This window comes from Heloderma suspectum, chromosome 5 (assembly GCF_057233095.1).
Source record: "Heloderma suspectum isolate Gila_16-S chromosome 5, 16-S_ref, whole genome shotgun sequence".
Lineage (NCBI taxonomy): Eukaryota > Metazoa > Chordata > Lepidosauria > Squamata > Helodermatidae > Heloderma > Heloderma suspectum.
The window spans coordinates 129,008,186-129,029,104 of record NC_139462.1 but is presented as its reverse complement, the minus strand read 5'-3'; the positions used below and the strand labels follow the sequence as shown (position 1 = coordinate 129,029,104).

The 20,919-nt window shown below is 46.5% G+C and overlaps 1 protein-coding gene across 1 annotated transcript in view; it reads right to left on the bottom strand.

The window, feature by feature from the left end:
* Positions 1-986: 986 nt before the first annotated feature.
* Positions 987-20,919, bottom strand: part of ACE (angiotensin I converting enzyme) — a 61,503-nt gene continuing 41,570 nt past the window's right edge. The window contains exons 13-25 of the mRNA XM_084857388.1: positions 20,234-20,370; positions 16,607-16,765; positions 15,351-15,438; positions 14,401-14,544; positions 13,593-13,784; positions 11,977-12,074; positions 10,481-10,653; positions 8,458-8,681; positions 7,810-7,954; positions 7,118-7,216; positions 6,912-7,034; positions 2,559-2,746; positions 987-2,055 (exon numbers count right to left, since the gene is read on the bottom strand). Coding sequence (XP_084713514.1) covers positions 1,865-2,055; positions 2,559-2,746; positions 6,912-7,034; positions 7,118-7,216; positions 7,810-7,954; positions 8,458-8,681; positions 10,481-10,653; positions 11,977-12,074; positions 13,593-13,784; positions 14,401-14,544; positions 15,351-15,438; positions 16,607-16,765; positions 20,234-20,370 — 1,961 coding nt within the window. The 3' untranslated portion in view covers positions 987-1,864. The remainder of the gene's footprint in view (positions 2,056-2,558; positions 2,747-6,911; positions 7,035-7,117; positions 7,217-7,809; positions 7,955-8,457; positions 8,682-10,480; positions 10,654-11,976; positions 12,075-13,592; positions 13,785-14,400; positions 14,545-15,350; positions 15,439-16,606; positions 16,766-20,233; positions 20,371-20,919) is intronic.

Sequence of the window (20,919 nt, the reverse complement as noted above, 5' to 3'; positions counted from 1 at the left end):
GGAGTGTCCTGTACCTGGCTTTGTACAGTAGTGTGCCTACCAGAAAAGCAAAAGGTAGCAGCAAAGACAGGCTGCTTGACCTTTCTTGACCTTTCCAACTCAGGTGGTGTTAATATTTTTTTCTGAGTCTATAAACATTTAAAAAATTGCCTTGACAATGTTGCAGATAAAGTTCATCGTTATTATACCCATAATGCAGGAGGCAGGGCTGTGGCTGAGAAAGTATGGTTTACACAAGACCTGCAAAGCATCCCAGTATTGTTAGTTCCATTTCGCAGAGGGGTGTGTGTTAAGACTGTTTAGCTTAGAAAAGAGGCGAGTAAGAGGAGACATGATAGAGGTGTACACAATTATGCATGCTGTGGAGAAAGTGGATAAGGATATTTGTCTCCTCTCATAATACTAGACCTCGGGCTCATCCCATGAAGCTGATTGGTGGGAGTTTCAGATCACCTAAAAGGACGGACTTCTTCATACCGCTCATAGTCAAACTATGGAATTCAGCACCACAAGATGTAGTGATGGCCACAAATTTGGATGGCTTGAAAGGGGGATTAGACAAATTCATGGAGGATAATGCTATCAGAGGCTACTGTTCTACCTCCAGTATCTGAGGTAATACGCCTAGATACACCAGGTGCTGGTGAACACAACTGAGGGGGCTATTGCACTCATGTCCTATTTGCAGGTTTCCCCAAGGTGGCCAATTGGCCACTGTGTGAACAGAAAGCTGGGCTAGATAGACTCTTGGTTTCATCCAGCAGGGCTCTTATGTTCTTATAATGAGATGAACACAGGTGCTGGAATTGTTCACTCTCCTTGTGGGTGGGGCTATGGGGACTGTCATGCTAGCACCTGTACTTCGAAAGATACCACACCAGTACTGCATGAGAGGCTTTCTTTGGAGAGGATGATTGGCTTGCAGTCCATCTGGATCTGCCCCTTTCCTTTTTCATGAGAAATGGTGGAGCCACTGAGATTGTGGAGACCGCGATTCAATTTAATTGTCATCCATGCACCAAACAGTCTGCCTGAAGCAGAAACACACAACATCCCTCCAGCATTTGGAGAAACCCAATACAGCCCCTGTGCATAATGTATCACCTGCCAGAGGTATAGGAATCCTGGCAGAATTCATCATCTCCCCCAAATTAATGTATTCAAATTCAGGAAACCCATTGAGTCAACACTGATTCCCACCACCAAAAATGGATCAGACTGCCCCATTCCTCATTCCTTTTCTTTGTTTTTCTTCTTTGAAGAATTGAAATATTTCCAATAAACAAACTTTTTTTGCTTTGGCTCTTGCATAATCAAAAGCTTTGTTGAACTGGTTAGAAGGAAAGAGTCCCATGCCTTTTGTTGACACAACTGCCCTGCTTATACAAGGCTGCCCCATACACAAGCTGGATCAGTGAGCATATGCACCTTGTAGTGGTCCACACTTGAATTAGGCTTTACAAATTAGGCCACACACAGATGCACACGTACGTGTACCCACAGCCTCTATGCATGCATATTCATTATAGAACTCCTGTGTGTGCAGACATGCAGTGTGTATATATGCACACAAAACACACATTCTCTCACCCCATATACTCACAGTCTCACCAGAACTATGGGTACATAAAACACAATCTCTATACCCCTCTCTCTCTCTTGCACATGCACACGCTCACACATACACACCACATGCATTTCTATACAAGTCCAATGAACACTTACGAACACGCACACATTCAGATTAGTGCACCATTCTTTGTGGCACTCTGACCGACATGTGCGTGCACACCATGCTTTGCCTCCCACCGGCCCTTTGCACATTCACATGGAGGCACAGCAGAAGAGATTAAAAACATACAACTTATTTCAGCTCCATTTCCAAGCTAGATTTGTAGCTCTGAGTCCTGGTCAAGAACGTTACGATCCCCAAGGCTACTGTTGCAATGAGAAAGAGGAGCCCAAGGGAAAGTAAGACCCATTGGCCTGCTGCAGCTTGACTGCTGCTCAACGACATTCCAAGGAATCTGACTTTGTCGTTTGTTTGCACTTGGCCTAGGGAAAAACCAAGAAAAACATAGATAGGAAGGATAGCTTGGGAGACAAAGGTCTAATATTTCTCTGCCAAGAGGACCAAACTAGGCATCTGTGACAGAATTTGGTGCTGCATAGGTGATTTTAAAAAACTAAATAGCTGATGCAGGGAGCCAAGCCACATCAGGACCATGGTGTGTGTGGGGGGGAGGGTTTTGACTCTTTGCCCTCCCCAAGGTCCTGATGGTTATCACTCCTCTCCCCTGCCCCTGACTGCTGTTTGTCACAGGAGGAAAGGCTACCTTTGGCTTCCCTCCCATTGCAAATAGCAGGCATAGATGGGACCCTTGTAGGGACCAGGGGTTAATGCCCCCCTCCCCCTGGTCCTAATCCAGCTCACCACCCCCACCGTACCAGGTGTTTAGTAGAACGGGAACCACCTGCCTCCCTCTCCCATCCCCTGTCCCCACTTCCTTTTCTCTGGGACATATGGGGGGTAACACAATGTCAAAACCCTTAAGTACCCGTGAGGGGCATCCAGGTGTATTCAGGCCAGCCCAGGGTTTCCTTGTTTTGCTCATTCTTGTTGATGAGCCAGTCCGTCAGTGGTTGAAAATAGGTCAGCAAGGCCTCAGCCGACATGTTGGGTTGCCCCGTGATAAGTTGCATAACTTCTGGCCATGGCTTACTGTAGCCCAGCTTCAAAGCATTCCTGCAAAAAATAAAAGATCCATATGGAGGTGCACATCTGGGCATCCCCATACATCCCACAGAGGATGCAGTGTGCGGGAGATGCCAGCAGAGCATAAGAATGGCCTTGCTGGATGAGTCCATCTGGTCTAGCACTCTGTCTTCCACAGAAGCCAGCCAGATCCCTCTGGGAATCTCACAAGCAGGGTGTGAGGTTATACCATGCTGTATGTCCCCAGCGTCTGACCAGGGCTGGTCCAAGACATTTTGCCACCTGAAGTGAAGGGCAAGATGGCGCTGCCCCCATTCCATGTGCAGAAGCTGACTAGACTGGCAGGGCAATCTTATTTTAACAGTGGCAATGCAGCAGCACCCCTGAGTACAGCAGTTCTGTGCAGGGGACACAGGGCAGGCCGTGCGGCATGCACAGCTTTGCCCTCCAACCCCTCACTGTTGTGGCCTACCTCACAGCCCCTGTTGCCTGTGGTGACTGCCTCAGCCTGCCTACTGGTTGGGCCAGCCCTGCATCTGATGCTCCTCAGAGAGGAGAGGGACACTGATCTGAATATGGATTTGGTCAGCTAGTAACTGCTAGTGATAGATCCATCTTCCTCCACGAATTTGTTGAATTCATTTTGAAAGCCATCTAAGAAACTAGCAGTGACCACATTCTGTGCCCAAAAATTCTACATAAGAAAGCACTAGCATTTCCTTCCATTTATCTTCTTCCTACCATTCATAGCTTTATCAATCTCCTTCAGGTAAATTTACATGTAGTTTGCTAGAATTGGTGCAATTCTTCAGTTGGGCAAGACTTCTGACTTTTTAAAAGAAGCCTTCATGCCTTTGGTAGCTTCCTCTTCCCAGCTATGTATCCATGTTGGTCTCCTCGTAGACGGGCATGTTTTCTGATTTGTTTCCCACCTGTCCTCTCTTTTGATCTTAGAGGTCACTTACAAGCACCTTGGACAAAGTGGCATTCAGTCTCACTAGGATGAGCTTCCACACATAGATCTTCTACCCTTGAACAAGCCAACAGACTTCCTTGCCCAGTGCCCAATGCCTGCGTCACAGGGCCAAGCTAGCAGGTCATCACCCTCCAGTGCTGCTCTCCAGCAATGCCTGCCAGTGTTGCCCCGATGGTAGCAGTGAGCAATACGCCCCCCAGACAAAGGCTGCTCCTGCCATGTAATTCTTGGCACAGACAGCTGGCTTGGTGGCAATCAAAATGCTCATAAGAGAGGATTTGACATCCTTATTTAGGTCAGTGACAGTCTGGGCTGTCTTAGCCTGACTTATACCCTGTATGTTTTATTTGAGCTTCTGTAATAGTAGTTTTTTAAATTATATATGACACTTCAGCTTATTTTCGCCTTGGTCATCTCATACAATATTAATAAATTTGCCCTTCTGAAGTTAAATATGACTGTTGGGCTTTCTGGGCAATTTATGCACACACGGTGATTGTGGGCTGCTTCCAGCCATGACCCTTCTTTTGCGAAGTGCTGCTGCTGCTTTTCTATTTTTTGCCTTCCTAACTGCAACAAAGGGTGTTTCTACATTAAGCAAAACCCCCGCAAAAACCCACATCCTTTCCAGAGCTTCCTGCTTTCAGTTTCTTTGCGGGATTAGGAAGGGCTTCTTTACATGGCAGCCACATGGTTTGAACTGAGGGAGTGCCTCCCTCCCTCCCTGGCATGTATGCAAAGGAGCATGCGGGGGTGGGGGGGTCTTGTTTCTGTAGCTTAACTTCTGCTGTACTGTTTTCTTCCAGGCAACCTCTGACTTACTTCTGAGTAGGCATAAAATGTAAGATTGTGCTGTAAGTCTGCTTCGGCACACTTACTTGGGAGTAAGCCCCATTTAAATTAATAGGATGTTCTGAAACAACAGAGGACGTTGCTTCTGAGCTTGGTGGGGTGGGGGATCAGATATGTCTCCCTTCATTGCAGTGAGGCATTTTACCCTCTTCTCCCTCCAACTGAGAAATGCAGAGGCAGGAGACGCAATCGGCAGGTGATTCTTGCCCTCGCTCCTGTCAAATCTCATCCTGACGGCCCCCAACAACTGAAAACAAGCGCCCACAGCAGGCAAACATAGCGGTTTCTTCCTGCTATTGGAGAATTTTACAGGGAGGTCATGGCACTCCTGTTCTGTGGGCTGGAAAAAATACATTTTTTGCGTTTGGGGAAAACATGAGATAGGCTGGAGGAAATGGTGGGAGACACCCTGGAGGGTGACGGTGTCATCTAAAGAGCCCGCAAACTTCAGAGAGAGAGCCATCTCAATAGCAGGATAAAAGCTCCGTGTGATGAACCCCATAGTGTCCATAAAATTCATTCCTGTGATGTCTTTTATTGCAAAGAAACCCACCATACCCCTTTCACATCACTGGGAGGATCATGACAGGATGTCCTTAGACTTCTGCATAGTTGTCCTGCCCACCCCAATCTCTCTTCCACCCCATCCGTCCACTAGTCTCACTCCCAAACACACCAGTCATTGTGATCATGCATGCAGGTGTTTTGTGTACCTTTGTAAAAATGTACACAGGAGTTTTAGTTTGTCATTTCAGAATTTTATTTTACCATTTTGAAATTTACTCCACCTCTTTAAAGTCATATTGCTGACGTGTCTTGGGCTGCTCAGTCTCTTTAGGATGTCGCCCCTACTCGAAATGTGATTTAAGACAGCATGTAAAATCAGGTGCCTCTGATGCCACTTTCTGATTTTCAGAAAGAAAGTATTGCGCTGTCTAACCACGATTTATTAATAACAAAATGTGAGGCTCCATTTTGCTAAGTGCTGAAAGTCACACATCTCTAGCTTGCAGAATTCTGTTGGAACGTGTGTTTTTTAATATAAAAATGGTGTTTACAGATTGCCTACCTCTATACATGCACAGGTAAACGTTCCTTTACTCTGAATGGAAAAGATGAAAATATAGGAGGATAGGTAGTGCAGAGCACCTTTCAAAATGTTGGAGTATTTTGAACTTCTGATGACTAAAGGGTAACGTCATCTAGATGTCCTGTGAAATTACCATAATGAACTGTGCACAGCACATACTAAAAAGCCTGTCTGGAAGCAACCATGGTTTTCAGGCAGTTTGGTAACTTGCATCTAGGACCAGATTGTGGACACGGATTAGGATTAAATCAGAGTGCTCGCATCTGAAGCTTCCATGATTAACTCTTGCAAGGCAGTGGTCACAATCCTAGACATTTTTGTCTCAATCTAATCTGCTTCTGCATATGTATCTTGAGCACATCCCATCATGGCATGTTCTTTGCCATTGAAGAGGATTCTTACATTGGTGGCTACTGAAAAAGCACAAATGCAGAAGGTCTTGTTAGTATTAATCTGAGCTGGGGGTCAGGTGGAGTTGGAGGTTCTGCCTTTGGACTGGATCCTGGATTGGATCATCTTTTTGTCTCTTCCATTAAGTGGTTTATACTATTAACCTGCAGCATATGGTGGGGCTGAACCATTGGGGGATCTCATCTAACTGTACGACAGTGTAGCAGCAGGTGAATCAAAGACTCATCACAGTTTGGCAAAGAGTATGAAGTTTTCAAGTTGGTTGACTTAAAACAGGGGAGTAAAATCCAATGCATTAGAGGGCCAAATATCCCACCCAGCAGATGTCCACTTCCATAATATTCTATCTAGACATGTCAGTCGTACCTCAGTTTGGTGGAAACCTCAGTTTCCCCAGCCTCCTCTTCCTGATGCCGCCCACCCACCAGCAAGTGTTTCACTTTCTTAAGTTCCAGGCAGGGAAACAGTGCAAGGGCAAAGGAGGCAGGAGGTCTTGAAAAAGGATCCATGGTCAAAACCCTCTTCCCTGATGCTTTCTTGCCTCACTTTTGCAGTGGGAGGAAAACTGATTTGCTGCAAGCTTGCATCAAGCACATGTGGCAGTTTAAATGGCAAGTGGGGACAATTTCCATAGTGAATTCTACTGATAAGGTTCACTGTGGTCCTGAAAAGATTCATTATTGGTGCTGAAAATAATTTAGTCATCTGGAATGTGGCAGAGATACTGTGGCAGAGATACAGACCCTAAAAGGCCTGATAAGGATTCAGGGCCTCATATCTGAAACTGCCAATTTAAAAGTGATAGATTCTCACATTGTTGCCCATACCAGAATCTGACCAAAGGAATCTCATGGCAACACACTCACCCCAGGATTGTTCCAGCTTCCTTAGACTGGTAGATGTCACATTTGTGCAAAGGTCCTGTGTGCCCAGCAGCTTTGCACAGAGCTTGGTGGAACTGGAACTGGATTACAAAACTGACAAAGTATCTGGAAGAGAGATGGGCCAGATGAATGGTAGGCCAAGGCAACACAATACTTCCCCGAGGGCCAGCAGAGAAGCATGTACTTACCTGACATACGGGACATTGGCAGGGATATGAAATTTGGCCCCTGGATCAAAATCGTCTTCTGATCTTGGCACAGGTGGGCATAAACCTTGGTACTTCAATCTATTCAATTGAGGAAAATGGAGAGAGATGGTTACGTTCACCAACCAAATTGAAAAAACAACTGATGAGTGGTTTCAAGAGCCACGCTCACAGAGATGGGATTGCTACTTCTGCCTCAAGGAGCAGGTCTACTGCATATCTCCTCCCTGGAAAATGGTCAGGTTCCCTAGGTATCAGAACCTCTGGGACTGTTTCACCAACCTATTCCCATAACTGCTGGTATGATTTTCTTTGCTCCAGAGAGAATCATACTTTCAGTTCTTCCTTTACCCCCCAGTGTTCCTGTAGCAGATGTACACACACCAATCGCATGCCAGGGAGGGGAATAACCGCCAAAGTAGTGCCTTAGGCAACCCCTTGAGTCCCCTCAAGATAAAGCAAGCTCTGTTCTGATCTTTAGCACGGCCTGAAGGAAATCAGCTATGGTGATGCTCTACCCACACTTACACTCCAAGTTGTGTTTGGGCTCCACCCTCCCCACAGTTTGGGGTTACGCATGGTCCCAGCCAACATGTATGGACAGATATAGGCCACAATGGAGTACAGCCAAAATGTCAGATGGTCTACTTGCCAGACAGCTACAAGCCACTCACCTGAGATTCCACCACTGTTGATTGTATTCCTCTTCCGTTATGCGCCCATCAAACACTTTCCATCTCCACTGATCCATCAAGTAGCCAAAGGGCAGGAAAGCAATTTTATCCAGTGCAATGCTCATCAAGTAGTTAATGTCACTCTCTAGCCAAGAGGAATATAAATATAAATAGCTCCACGGGCCAGTACATTTCCTAATGCTTCTGCCTTACCCCTCCAGCTAACCCTACTGTGTCCCGTGTATGTACGTCCTTTACCTCTCAGCATGCCAGTCTTACTCCTCAAATCCCCAAAATCTCCAAACTCCCACAAACCACCTTATGAATGGTTTAAATATGTCTATGCCACACAGTTATCCAAGAGCAAGTCAGTTTACATTTATAACCTTAATTCAGTTTAACCCAGGCTAAATTGAAAAGCCAATCTGGGTTGCAAGGCAACACAATAATGGTTATGAGAATCCATACTTTGCATCTGTGGGGTCCAGGGTAGACTTGGTTCTGAGTGTCATATGTCTCTATCTCAACCAGAGATAATAGCCTTGGCAAATCAGAAGACATCATGAGCCTTACATTTCAAAGCTCAGAACTGCTGCTGACAGGTCTTCCTTGTAACAACGTGTCCCCATGTGGCCTCATCCTGCTTACCCTGATTGTCTTCTATCTGATCCAGCAGCTTGATGCTGTACAAGTGCTTTGGAGTAGACACGGATAAGGCCATGACATCTCCGATGGCTTCATGGAATCCTGGATTAGCCCCATCACGAAATGAGATGGGCTGGTCCTTGTACTGCAGAAAGTACTGGACATGGCCCATTTCATGGTGAACTGTTATTAAATCATCCATATTCACAACAGTGCATTGCTTGATCCTGAAGCAAGAGAAAGGGGAGTGCGGATGTGTACATGTAACATAGTTAGAAGGAAGGGAAATGGAAGAATTAGAAAGGGGGGAAGGCAATCTAATCCACTCCACTCGGTACAATCCAGACCAGAGAAGTCACAGGCAGAGAGTGGACGTACTGCAGAAATATGCTCATAGAGCAATAGCTCCAAATTACTTATGCAGGTGAGCCAAACCACAAGCTGCAAGGAAGGATGGACACACACACACAGTTCCTGCCTGACCCCAAATCTAGCAGTTTAAGAATTCATCCAAAGGAACGTTATTAGGAACAATTACTAGCACACCACCGAACATTTGCCTCTGGTTGTGGCAGCTCCTATGCAAGGGTCAAGACCTTAACTGAAGCACCTTAATAGATAGCAAGATTTCTTCATGCATTTAATGAACTCTTTTTTCAGTAAGGAGAGGTTCTTTGCTCCTACAACATTACCCACGAAAGTATTACAAGACATACACATCTAGATCTTCTTCCAAGTTCTAATTTAAATTAGTTAGCATCTTGTTTCTAGCCATCAGTTCTTGTATCCACAGGCACAAGGAAGTAGAAAAAGGAAGAACATACAAGGTGAAAATGGCAGCTGTCTGGAGCTGTAACACCAAAAACACGCTCAAGCGTTCCTCAGGAAAATGAAAATATTTACATTAAGGGAACCCTGCCATTATTTCAGCCACACAATACTTTGGTTTGGGGATAGGTGGCAGGAGCTAAGGTGGAGGTAGTCAGTGTGAGAGCAAAGACTGGACAATGAAAGGCTGCGCTGGGTGGGAAGATTTTGGATAGAGAGAGAAGCCCCATGAACATGTTATTCAGACGCAGGGTGCTCCCATGGTGAAGCAAATGCAGGGCTGTGCTTCTTGCCCTTCCCCCAACATTGCAACCCCATGCTAGCTCAGCCCTTGGATGCTTATGCTTGAAGTGTGGTTGTCTGCAAAGGAACCCCTACCCGTGAGCAGTCGCTTGGGCATAGGGGCTCCATGCAAATGTGTGTCCCAACCGTGTGTACTGGTTTCTTTGCAGAGCACCACTTTCAACCTGTGACACTGGAGGCTGAGGATAGGGTAGAGACATCATGCCAGGGGCTGGGCCCTGCTTCAAACCATTAGTGCCCTATGCACAAGCAGCCTGTGCACAGGGCTAGAGCCCGGGAGAGCGGCAACCTGAAAATAACAGACGCCCACTTTTATGACACTCAAACTCAGCACAAGGGCATAGCACTGAAGCCAGACTGAGAACAATATTGGATGTGGTGATTTGGAGCTTAAAGCCTTGGATCTGCCACAATTAGAGACAAAATGTTGGGTGCTTGTGGAGCACTACAGCAGGCAGCCAGCTCATCAGGGTGGAAAAGGGAGCGAGGCCATCTCCCACAAAGACATGATGTGGGATAATGATGGGGGCGGGAGGTGACAGGGAAACACCAACTTCGATAGCCTCCACAGAATGGTGCAGAGCAGGCTCCATATTTTCCCCCACAGGAAGGCCTGTAGAAATCAACGCCCAACTCTAGGAAGAGAGAAGGCAGAATTTCAGTAAGCCAAAAAGGAGGTGGCCCAACGGGATTTTTCTATAGAACCAGCCCAAATACTCCATCTCTGATAACTGGCTAGAGTGCAGGAGGGGGAAGAGCAAGCTCTCTCCTTTACGGATTTACCAGGGAGGTCCTCTTGGTCAAGATCATGGACACCAGGACAGCCATTATGCTGAAGGCACAACGGATCCTCCACTTTCTACAGCCCTTCTCCACCCACTCCTCGTTGAAGCACCTGAAATCCTTGCGGTTGTAGAAGTCCCAAGCTGAGGCATGGCATACCACCTCTCTCCCATCTGTAGGCTTCTCCAGCATGGACTTATTCCAGAACTCATATGGCATTGGAATCAGGCCCAGTGATTGGAAGAAACTGTCAGACTGTTCAAACATCTTCTTTGGGGTCCAGCCCTGTGGAAAAGACAGTGAGTGTACAAAGGAGGCAAAAAGAAAAGCCTGCAGAGGGGCTGGCTAGAGGACATGAGCACTGCAAGACAATAATGAAAGCGTCACCCCTTCTGGCTTGCTAGTTCCTGCAGTAGAAGCAGGAAATGTTTTAAAATGCCAACTAAAAATAGGTCAAAAGACATGAAATATTTAGCATGGAGAGGAAATCATGACAGCAATCTGCAGTTAGGTAGAGCCAGGTGACAGTGTAGAGCTACTGAAACCCTAAATCAGGGATGGAGAACTGCCTGTTCACAGGCCCGATCGACCCCGCCACACTGCTGGAACCAGCCTGCAGCTTCCCCTCCTCAGCCCACCCCCACGTGACAATTGCACTTACAAAAAGAAGGGCCTGTTCACCTGAATGGAAGCTTTTATTCTAAGCCTAATTGCCATGTTGGGCGGGGTTCAGTGGGAAGGGAAGGGAAGGGAAGGGAAGGGAAGGGAAGGGGGAAAGAAAGATGAGAGGAAAGAGAGAGGGAAAAAGGAGTGGCAAAGAGAAAATGGGCAGCCCACCACCAGTTCTAGCCCCACCCACCTTTGGCATCAGCCCCACTGCCCCCACCTCCCAAGAGATTTCTCCTAAGGAAATAGGACCCTGAAGGTAAAAAAAAAAGGTGTCCCATTCCTGCCCTAAATATTTACATGTTCCGCAGCTAGAACATGATCTTGATTATACCATCCAAACAAATATAATCCAAAAATATGAAGAGAGGCATTCTTGGTGGCTACTCTACCTCTGTGGGATCTCCTTTCTGTGGGGACTTGCCAAAGTCTGAATATTTTTTGCAAACTGCTACAAGACCTTATTTGGCTAGCTTTTGAAGGTTGCAATTAAACACATTTGGTTTATATTAGTATTCAAAGTATTTAAATACTAAATAACTTTAGTTTTAGTATTTAATGTATGCTTTCAGTAGTGATCTGATTGTACTCTTGCTCAGACCAAGTCCTCAGAAACTGGGCTTGGAAACAAGAGCAATACTTAATTAGTACTAAGGTTCAGATCCAACTGGAATCTTCCCCACCAGCCCATACCCAAGGGATACCAGGCTGGATGAGGCAGTGTCACGAAAGAGCATTCTGCACATGCTCTGAAGTATCCTTCTGGATAGCTAAAGCTTCAGCAATTTTATGATAGTGAGAACTGAAAAGTTTTGAGCCACACCTTCAACAACACAGAAGAGCTCCTTACATGTCTACCCTGGGGAGTTTCTAAAGAGGAAAATAGTTTAGTCCCCATGAGGTAATACGACAAATAATGGAATAAAAACCAGCTGTGCCAACCTGGCGTTTCATGGCTGGTGTAGCATCCACTTTGGCAGCATCAGGGAAGGGAGTGACGAGGTCAAAAACGTTTGCCCATGACTGTGCCCACATGTTTCCTAGGAAAAAGAAAATGGAGCTGATGAGTGGGCGGGACTACGAAGCGGGGGGAGCTCAACAGAAAACAAAAATCACAAGATCACTTTCTGAGGGGAAAAAAAAATCTGTCTGCTTTAAAATGGATGGGGCCCCTTGGCCAATGAAAATTTTGTTCCTGCTAAACCTAGGGGCTTGGCTTCTCCTGCTTCCTGTATAATAGAGATACACTAATAAAGGCCTTTTCACTTCATCAGTATGCTCATTTATTGCATACTGTTCGCATGTTGGGCTTTGGCTAAGGACTGTCACAGAGTGCTCGAAGTGCTATATTTTGTACCTGGGAAAATGTGATAATGTGATATCCCAAACAGTGCATTCAGTGCTATTGCAGTTGCCATACAGAGAGTGCTTCTATGAGTGTTACAAACACCTCTTGAATATGCATTATCAGGTTATGCGTTCTTTCTTCTTCTGTTCTGACAATCATTCTTATTTTAATTTTTAAAAATTGTCTGGAGGTGCTTTGCTCTCCTGTCCTGTGCTTGAGCACAGAAACCTCTAGGTTGGCAGCGGGGAGAAATAGTGGGGAAATGTGGCATAACTACCCTACCTTCCCCACCACGCACACTTTGACTGGGTTCATATGACAGGCTACCGTTTGTCATGGCTTATTTAAGCCACGATGAGGGGCGGCACCCACAAGTGCCACCCTGAATATTCGGCTCCTGTGGGTTGTCATGTCATACGAACCCAGCCAGCGGGGGATATACAAGGGTAACCCATAGCCTGCTCTAGGGTTCTTTAACCCTCACATAACCCCTGCTGGCTGAATTCACACGACATGACAACCCACAGTCAAGAGCTGAATATTCAGGGTGGCACCCGCAGGTGCCGCGGGTTGTTGTGACTTAAATAAGCCATGACGAGCTGCTGTGTATTGTGCAAACAGCCCACCACCACCACCACCACCACTGCACACATCCTATGAACAACATGGACTGGCTGTCAGGCTATTATTGCTCAATCAGGGCTGGCAGAAGGAAACAGTAAAATGTAACTGGGTCATGTTTTGTGTGCTTGTGCAGAAAACCCTGGCTACATTTCAGCTTCTCTTGCTGCTCCTTCTTCAAGAGTGCTTGTGCAGCCATCAAGGCCTCTTTAGCAGCCGTTTACCTCTCCTGAAGAGTTATCAATGTAGCCTTCCCCAACCTGGTGCCCTCCAGGTGCAGTTGGACTACAGCTCCCATCTTCCCCAGCCAGCATGGCAAAGGAAGGGCACCTGCTGGGGAGGGCAGTATTAATGCATCATTGGCTGTCTCTGTGGTAACATCTACAGATAACTGAACAGTACCAAAGTGCACTTTTTCAGTCCTGTCACTCGCAGTTGGTAGAACAGTCTGTGTTCCCTAGGCACCGTCTAATAAGAGGAAGAGCAGTTGTGGAGCAGGCCTCCAAATCACAGAGAAATGGAAAGGCCTTAAAGTGCTGCTCAGGATGTTCCATGGCTCAGCAGGCCGGCCTGGTGTGGAAAGGCTTACCTAGCAAGTGAGCTGGGATAGGGCCCCTGAGATTGACGTAGCCTTCACCATACTTCGCGTAGAGAGCCCGACGCACGTAGGCATGCAGATTGAAGTACAATGGTTGGAGCTGCTTCCAGATGCTCTCCAGATCAGCTTCGAAAGTTGGCATTTCATACAGAGATCTCCAGAAAGCACCACTGTCTGCATGACCTGCACATGTGCATGAGAGAAAAGGAGCCCCTTTTATTACAAGCCCCCCAGAGAACTTTATGTTACAGAGCGGCATGCAGATCATCATCGCCTTCCCCAGTCATGTCCCACACAAGATGCAAGGCCACGCCAATGAAGATCCTTTCCAAGCTCCCACATCTGAAGTTTGGAAGGGATGATGAGACTAAGGTACGATATGGTAGCTCCAGTTCCCCCTGAAATCTGACATCCTGCAGTTGGAGCAAAGCATGCAAAGTGCTGGACTTGGCATCTATCTTGCTGCAGCAAAATTTGGTGGCTCTGGGGGTCAAAACAACGGTGGTAAAATGGCAGTTTCAGTGGCCCTGCTGTGGTGATTAGACTATTCAATGTACTCCACAGGGATTGCCTTAAGAGCAACTGCTTGAAAGCTTTGGTTGGTGATGCCCTGGTGGGCTTCTTCGGGGTGGAGGTTTTCTGCCAGGAACAAATGAGATCCATGCTTCCAAGTCTGCACTAATTTTGGAGGCTCACGTCAGATGGCCTGGGCTCTGCATCCCTCCCTAGAATCACCCCCTTCCCCCTGCAGCCTGCTATTAACCATCTTGGAGCAGCCAGCATTGCAAGCCATGCTTACCATTCAATTTGGCAGCCTTATTGCTTAGTTGTACATATCTCTTGTAGTGGTTTCGGATTTGCTTCCCTGATGCATCTCGCCAGCCTTTCCAGGTGCGAAGGAGCTCGTCATAGTCTCTTGACTGGGCCATGGTGTCTGTAAGTTCTAAGTAAGGAATTGATACAAGCAGGGATCATGTCCAAGGCTGGGCACTATATCTTCACCTTTGCTCTCTCTTTTTCTCCTGCAGCCACCTTCCCCAGCTTGGTGCCCTCCAAAGGTGCTAGACTGTATGTTAACTTCTACTGATGCCAGCCGACATCGAGAGAGCACTGGGTTGGTGAAGGCTGTGCTGCACCACGCAAGTGCAGCTCCTGCTGTGCACTCTCCATTCTCCAAACACTGTACCCTTCGCTACCTGCGGATCCACCTCCAAATCCTCACAAAGCCCGCTTGTTCTACAAGTGTGTTCCACAGCCCTTGCTACTCCTCATCGAGCCCCATCCCCTTCATTCAGCTCTAGCCAACCCACCTTGCTGAGGTTGTGCTTATGTGCCTCATGTGTAGTTGACGCTAAAGAACAGAATAATTAGCTGCAGGAGCAAGACTGTTTTCCCAGCCATTTCTGATCCTTCCCTAATATTTGTTTGACTTTACATCAGAACATTCTGAGTGCTCACTTTCCCCTTTGCTCCAAATCCCAAATATGTGCACATTAGTGATGGGCCCTCTGTGGTGAGGGAAGGCACTTCGTATTAACTGAGAGGCCCTATCTGACTGACTAGGATGAAGTCCTGGCAAGTCTTACTCAGCAACACTTCTCATGTTACCACAGTTATTTTTCAATGCAATCTTGCAACCCTAAATCTTCAGGTTTTAATTACAAGCATCTCTAGTCTGTTTTATGGACTCAGGAAAATGAGGTGGGAGATTATTCCTATCAGCGATGCTACGCCAGTGCTAGGACTTACCAGGATCCAGTGCCTTGCAAACTTTCTCATCATTGCAGTACTTGGCTATACTGTACGTTGTCTCCATTTCTGAGAGGATCTGATTATACTGAAAGAAATGGAACAATTCTATTTGGAGAGTAATACAGGGGTTCCTCTCCTATCTAGTTTAGGGGCTCACCATTGCTGGCCTAACTAAAAGAACCTCATTACAATGGCAGCAAAAATATTATACGCCAGAGGGAGCAGTCCTATGGCTCCTAGACAGCATCGGGTGGCGGGGGGGAGATAGGCTTTTTCAGACTCCCAGCACCAAGGTCGTAGACAGCACTATGACCTCAGAGCTGGGAATCAGAGCTCCCTGCTCCCTCCCCGTCCCCTTCGCAGTTGGTGCAGAGGGAACAGTGCTGGCTGCCTCTACAAGCTCACAAACGCCAGTTTAGAAGGAGGAAAAAGAGGCGTGCTGGTGGGCAGGGAGGGGAAGGCTTAGGCGTACCCCTAGCCCTTCCCAGCCTCTGTCCCTCCCACTCAGACTCTCAGCACCACTGGGAGAATCAACAGAGATGGACTACTGCTTATGGATCTCCAGCAAAGGTTGACCAAGACAGTTCAGGTCCCCAAACCAGCAGTGAGGTCCAATTTAAAGTAGCCATCACTTTCCCCCAAACAGGAAGTTATGGAGTAGCCTGTTCTTATCTGGGTCCAATGGATCCAGGGGGAATTTATTTAGGAGTGGTCTCAGAATGGCTTCTTTAAGAGGAACCCCCCCCCCAACCCCATATCTGAGGAAATGTTGGTTGAGGAAGGAGTATTTTTGAACAGAGAAGCAAAAGTGGTGATACTTAACCTTTCTGCTTTTCCTTCCCCCACAATCCCTTTATTGTGTTCAGGAGAAGACAAGAGCCTTCTCCTGAACACAATAAAGGAGCATTGAGATTCAATTAACATGTATTTATATGCAACCTGTAGCCAGTCCCTTTAAAACAGCCTTCCCCAACCTGGTGGTCTCCAGATGTTTTCAAGTACAACTCTCATCATCCCTGATCACTGGCCATGCTGGCTAGGGTAGATGGGAGTTGTAGTCCAGAGGACACCAGGTTGGGGGAGGCTGCTTTAAAAGCTCAAAATCAAAGTTAACAGAACAGGCTCAAAAAACAGAAAAGAAACATGTTAAATCTACAAAGTATTCCATTCTAACAATTCCACAGTTTCGAAAACCCCAAGAACTGTATAGCACCAAAAATGGTCTAAGGGGTTGATTTCCCCTTCAGTCTCACCTCCTTCAGCTCCTGTTCAGGTAAGGCTGCCCGCTCTATGTCACTCAGTTTCTTCAGAATACGCTTTATGCTGGGGTCCTTGAAATCAGTAGAATCAAACATCCGAGCCCGGTGGCCATAGTGTAAGGTATGGTTTGACATCTCCAGGTTCTTTTCTAACTACAAGAGGAAGGAAGGACATTTAGCCCAACACAACAGTATTAAAGAGGGGAAAATACCAACTCCAGCACTTCCAAGTGGTCACATGAATTAGAAATACGCAACACCCAATCCACAGTGCAGCACATTCCCTCGGGCAAACACTACCACCAACTCCATAATCCAGGTGTTGCTGTTTTTTAAATACCCAGTAAAATGATAATACAAAACACTGGGTTAAAGTAATTACTTAATTGCAGCCAGTAAAAGTAGCCCAAAAAGGAACTTGCCATGTTTCCTGGGGGGTGTCTCCATGGAGGATTTGTTGCAAATTGGCTGTGGTTGGAGGTCATTCAGGGCACATGACATTGTGGCCATCCTGCAGCCATCCCGGAGATTTTAGCAGAAAAACTGTTTTTTCTGAGACTACTTTAATTGGGCTTGTCATCGCTTCTGTTGCAGTGTGTACCAACCCTCTGCATTTACTTCAGCATGATAGCCCTGCCCAGGGGTGTGTCTTCCACCTGGCTGTGACCTCACTGACCCTGGTCAAGGGGTGTTCCCTCAATGTTTCCCCTCCCTGTGTTTCCCTGATGTTTTTGCCATTTTGCAGCTGGCTGTTCAGGAGTTCAGAGCTACCTCATGGTATTTACTTCGCCTTGTCTACCACTAACCTCTGGCGGCCATCCCCCCAAAAGTATAGGTGTGCTCTGCTCAGCAACCTCTACCTTAAAAAAAAATCCTCTTAAATCGATACTGTGTAAAAGCACAATGTTGAAATAGCGCATTGCCGCTACATCATGAACCTCAAGTAAGTGCTCCGGTTTCACCAACCACAGCTGCCAGGGGGGAGTGGAGTTATTTACAAGTGGGATATGGGGTGGGTGGACATAGAGTAAAAATAGGTGGGGAGACCAACGAGTGAGGCTTGTTTCCCACCCCATTTTTCCCCATGTGTGCACTTTTGCCTATTGCTTCCAACCCCCTCCCCTTTCTCCTTCCCCTGCTTGCAGTGAGAAGCTGCTGCAATAAGGCAATGGACCGGAGAAGGGATTTTACATAACAGAGAACCTACAGAAACCAAGTAAAATGAAATCAGTGGGTCTGCACATTTAGTCCTGTTGCTATTGTGCTATTGCAGTTTTAGAGGGAAAATCCAATTTTTTAAAAAACTGGGTGGGTAGGCTTGGACATAAGATAGCGAGGCCAAAGAAAGCAGAAGGGGCAGACTCTCTAAATGATGACATGGACGAGACTCCACACAGTAGCCACCCAAACAATTTGCAGTACTTTGCAGTAAACTGCCATGTGACCTGCCAAGAGCCCCAGGCTAGCTTTGGGATGGGTTTTCAAGCCCCATGCGTCCCCAGAAGGAGCAGATTTGACTCCAGTAAAAAGCGCAGCAAAGTGGAGGGTGAACTAAACCCGCCACTGTGGAGATCCCCCCAGGAACTGCTCAAGCTTTGGCAGTTAGTCAGGAGAAGGCTGTTTCACAAACACACCATTTTGCCTGTTAGGGGACAGATTTGGTGCAGAGATGGGGATAACCAAGATGGGTTTCTTGGTGGATCTTAAAAATGTAGTTGGAGCATGAGGCAGTCAAGAACACTGCAGCCCTATTGATTGTCGAATTGTCTGGATGAATAGATGTCTCATCTCCGGTGACAAAACATCTGGTTCTCCCTAGCTCAGTAGAACATTTCTGGGGAGGGAGGGCTATTTCCCCCATGACATCCATGGAATCTTTAAATAGCAGTAGCAGCAGCAGCAGCATCTAAAGCTTGCAGAGTAGATATCAATCATCTTTCTCCCCCTCTGCCTTCATCACTACTTTTTTTTTTTAACATTGTTTATTGTGTGTTAATTTTCTCTGATTGCCAGCTGTCTTGGAGACAGCTGGCAATTATCAGGCAGAAAAGCAGGATATAAGTATTGTAATGAATTAATCCTTCTCACCACATAGAGAAGGATTAATCCTTCTCACCACATAATCCTTCTCACCACATCTTGAAGTGCCTTCAAGATTCTAACCAAGTTCCTGGTGTCAGCTGATCCTGAAGCATCAGAGATTCTATGATGGCATATCACAGAGGTTACTGGCATAACATTATGCCCACGTAACACTACATCTGGTGAAACTCCACCACAGTGTTGTGGGGCTGTTGGACAGGAGTGGGATCCAGTTGGGATCCTAAGCTCACTCAGATTTCAGTGCTGTGTCCAACAATGGTGTTACGTTACACTGGCAAAAGGAGTGGAGAATGTCAAAGCCACTTGCACTGAAGACAGTGGAGAGCTGAACACCACTGCCTCTCCCCCACTCTACCCACACAACCACAACAGGGCACAGGATTCCACCAAACCCTGCAGCCAATCATGGCATGCCAACAGCAGTATATAAACTCCACCTGAGACACCCATAACTCAGAGCACAGGGCACACAGTATTGGGCTTTATCACTCCAATTCCATGTCATGTGAACTTCCTTAGAGGGACCTTGCGTAACATTTAGAAGTCCACTCCACATTTCCTATTTCTTCTTCCAACCCATGTTTTATATATGACAGTCTCTCCACAGGCTAAATAGAACTGGTTAAGCAGCCATGAAACATAAAACCCACTCTACATATTTCTTTAAAGATTGTTTCAACAAAGCTGGACTTTGGCCTGAACACTTTCCTGCATTTTCCAGGGTCCATGAATTACACTTTGGTGATAGGAACTACAGCGAAAGGCAAGTTTGCGCAAACAATCTGGCCTTGGGGCAAAAGCATATCGCTACTATGCCTCAAGTCTCCAGACATAGACACCCAACAGAAATGTCCACCCCATTCGTCCAACAGGGGATGCAAAGCCAAAGCAGTGCAGTGATGTATTGGGCAGATGAGCCCAGCACCTGCATCTATGCCTCAGCACACCTTCGCTTGCATCTAGACGTTTTAGCACACTTTAAAACATTGATTTAAAAAAACACACTGCCCTTCTGGTTGGCACCAGTTTATCACTGTGCTGTTGCTTTTTGTATGTGTGGGTGCCATTTCACATCTTTCTTCAACCTTTTCACATTACTGAAGTAATTGTGCAATAGCACTGGAATTTAAAAAGTGCTTTAGTGCACATTTCAAACATTATTTTTTAAATTATTGGAAAAAAGGTTTAAAAACTTGGCATGCTCAGCTGGATTTCCCATTCTCATCCACACAGCTATGCTATGCCCATTAGCATGGATGGAACGCTGAGGGATATGAACAGACACAGTGCACCACATCTCCTCAAATCAACTGCATTCCACATGTAGCTTACCCTGGAAGAGCAACAATTGGGTAGCACTAGTGGCCGCCAATCTAAAAGCACCCTATATCTGAAGGTTGTGGTAAAATGGAATCTAGGAGAAGCTTCCCAGCCCCATCAGTGTGCAACTCCAGCTACTCTGCCCGTTACCCTCACTGCATCCCCGAAGGTGTCACTGTGCACTGTTGATCCTCCTACCATTATCTGTTTGTTATGGTCTGTGATATTGATGTTATATGCCCAAGAGGCCTCCGTGTACGCATTCCACACCACTTCGGCTGTGCTATTGTACTCCGCCGAGAAAGCTTCAGCCACTGCTTCATCAGTTACTTTATCTGGAAGAGAAGAGCAGAGGGGTGGGAGAGAGAAATGCATTGGAAAACCTTTGGAAATTAGCTTGCTTCCCTTCCTTGTTTCATGTGGTCCAGCATGGTGACTCATAATACCTTCTTTCTAAGAAGAGAGGTAACCAGGTCCAAGCTCTATGGAAGTTACATCCTCTATGCAGGAATCAGAACCCCTTCTAATAAGTGTGAATGCTGCCTGTGGTTACTCAGTTGTGAAGAAAAAGCATTCTGAACATACTCAGAGGCTCCACTCTTCATTATTACTTCACATTCCCAGGACAGGAGCCTGTTCTTTAAAGTATTTTCCAGGACCAAGCCCTGCTAACTCCATGGACCTACCTGTGTCATCTCCATCTCCTGGCGTTCCCGTCCCCTTAAAGAGAAATGTCAGGAGGAGCCAGCAGAGGAGTGGTAAGTAGGTACTGGTTGAGCATCTGCCTTTGTTCATTGAGAGGTTAAAATGAGCACACAAGTGAAGGGACTCACATTCTGGAACCTGCTGTTCAGCCAATTGCCAGGCAGCCACACAAACTGCCT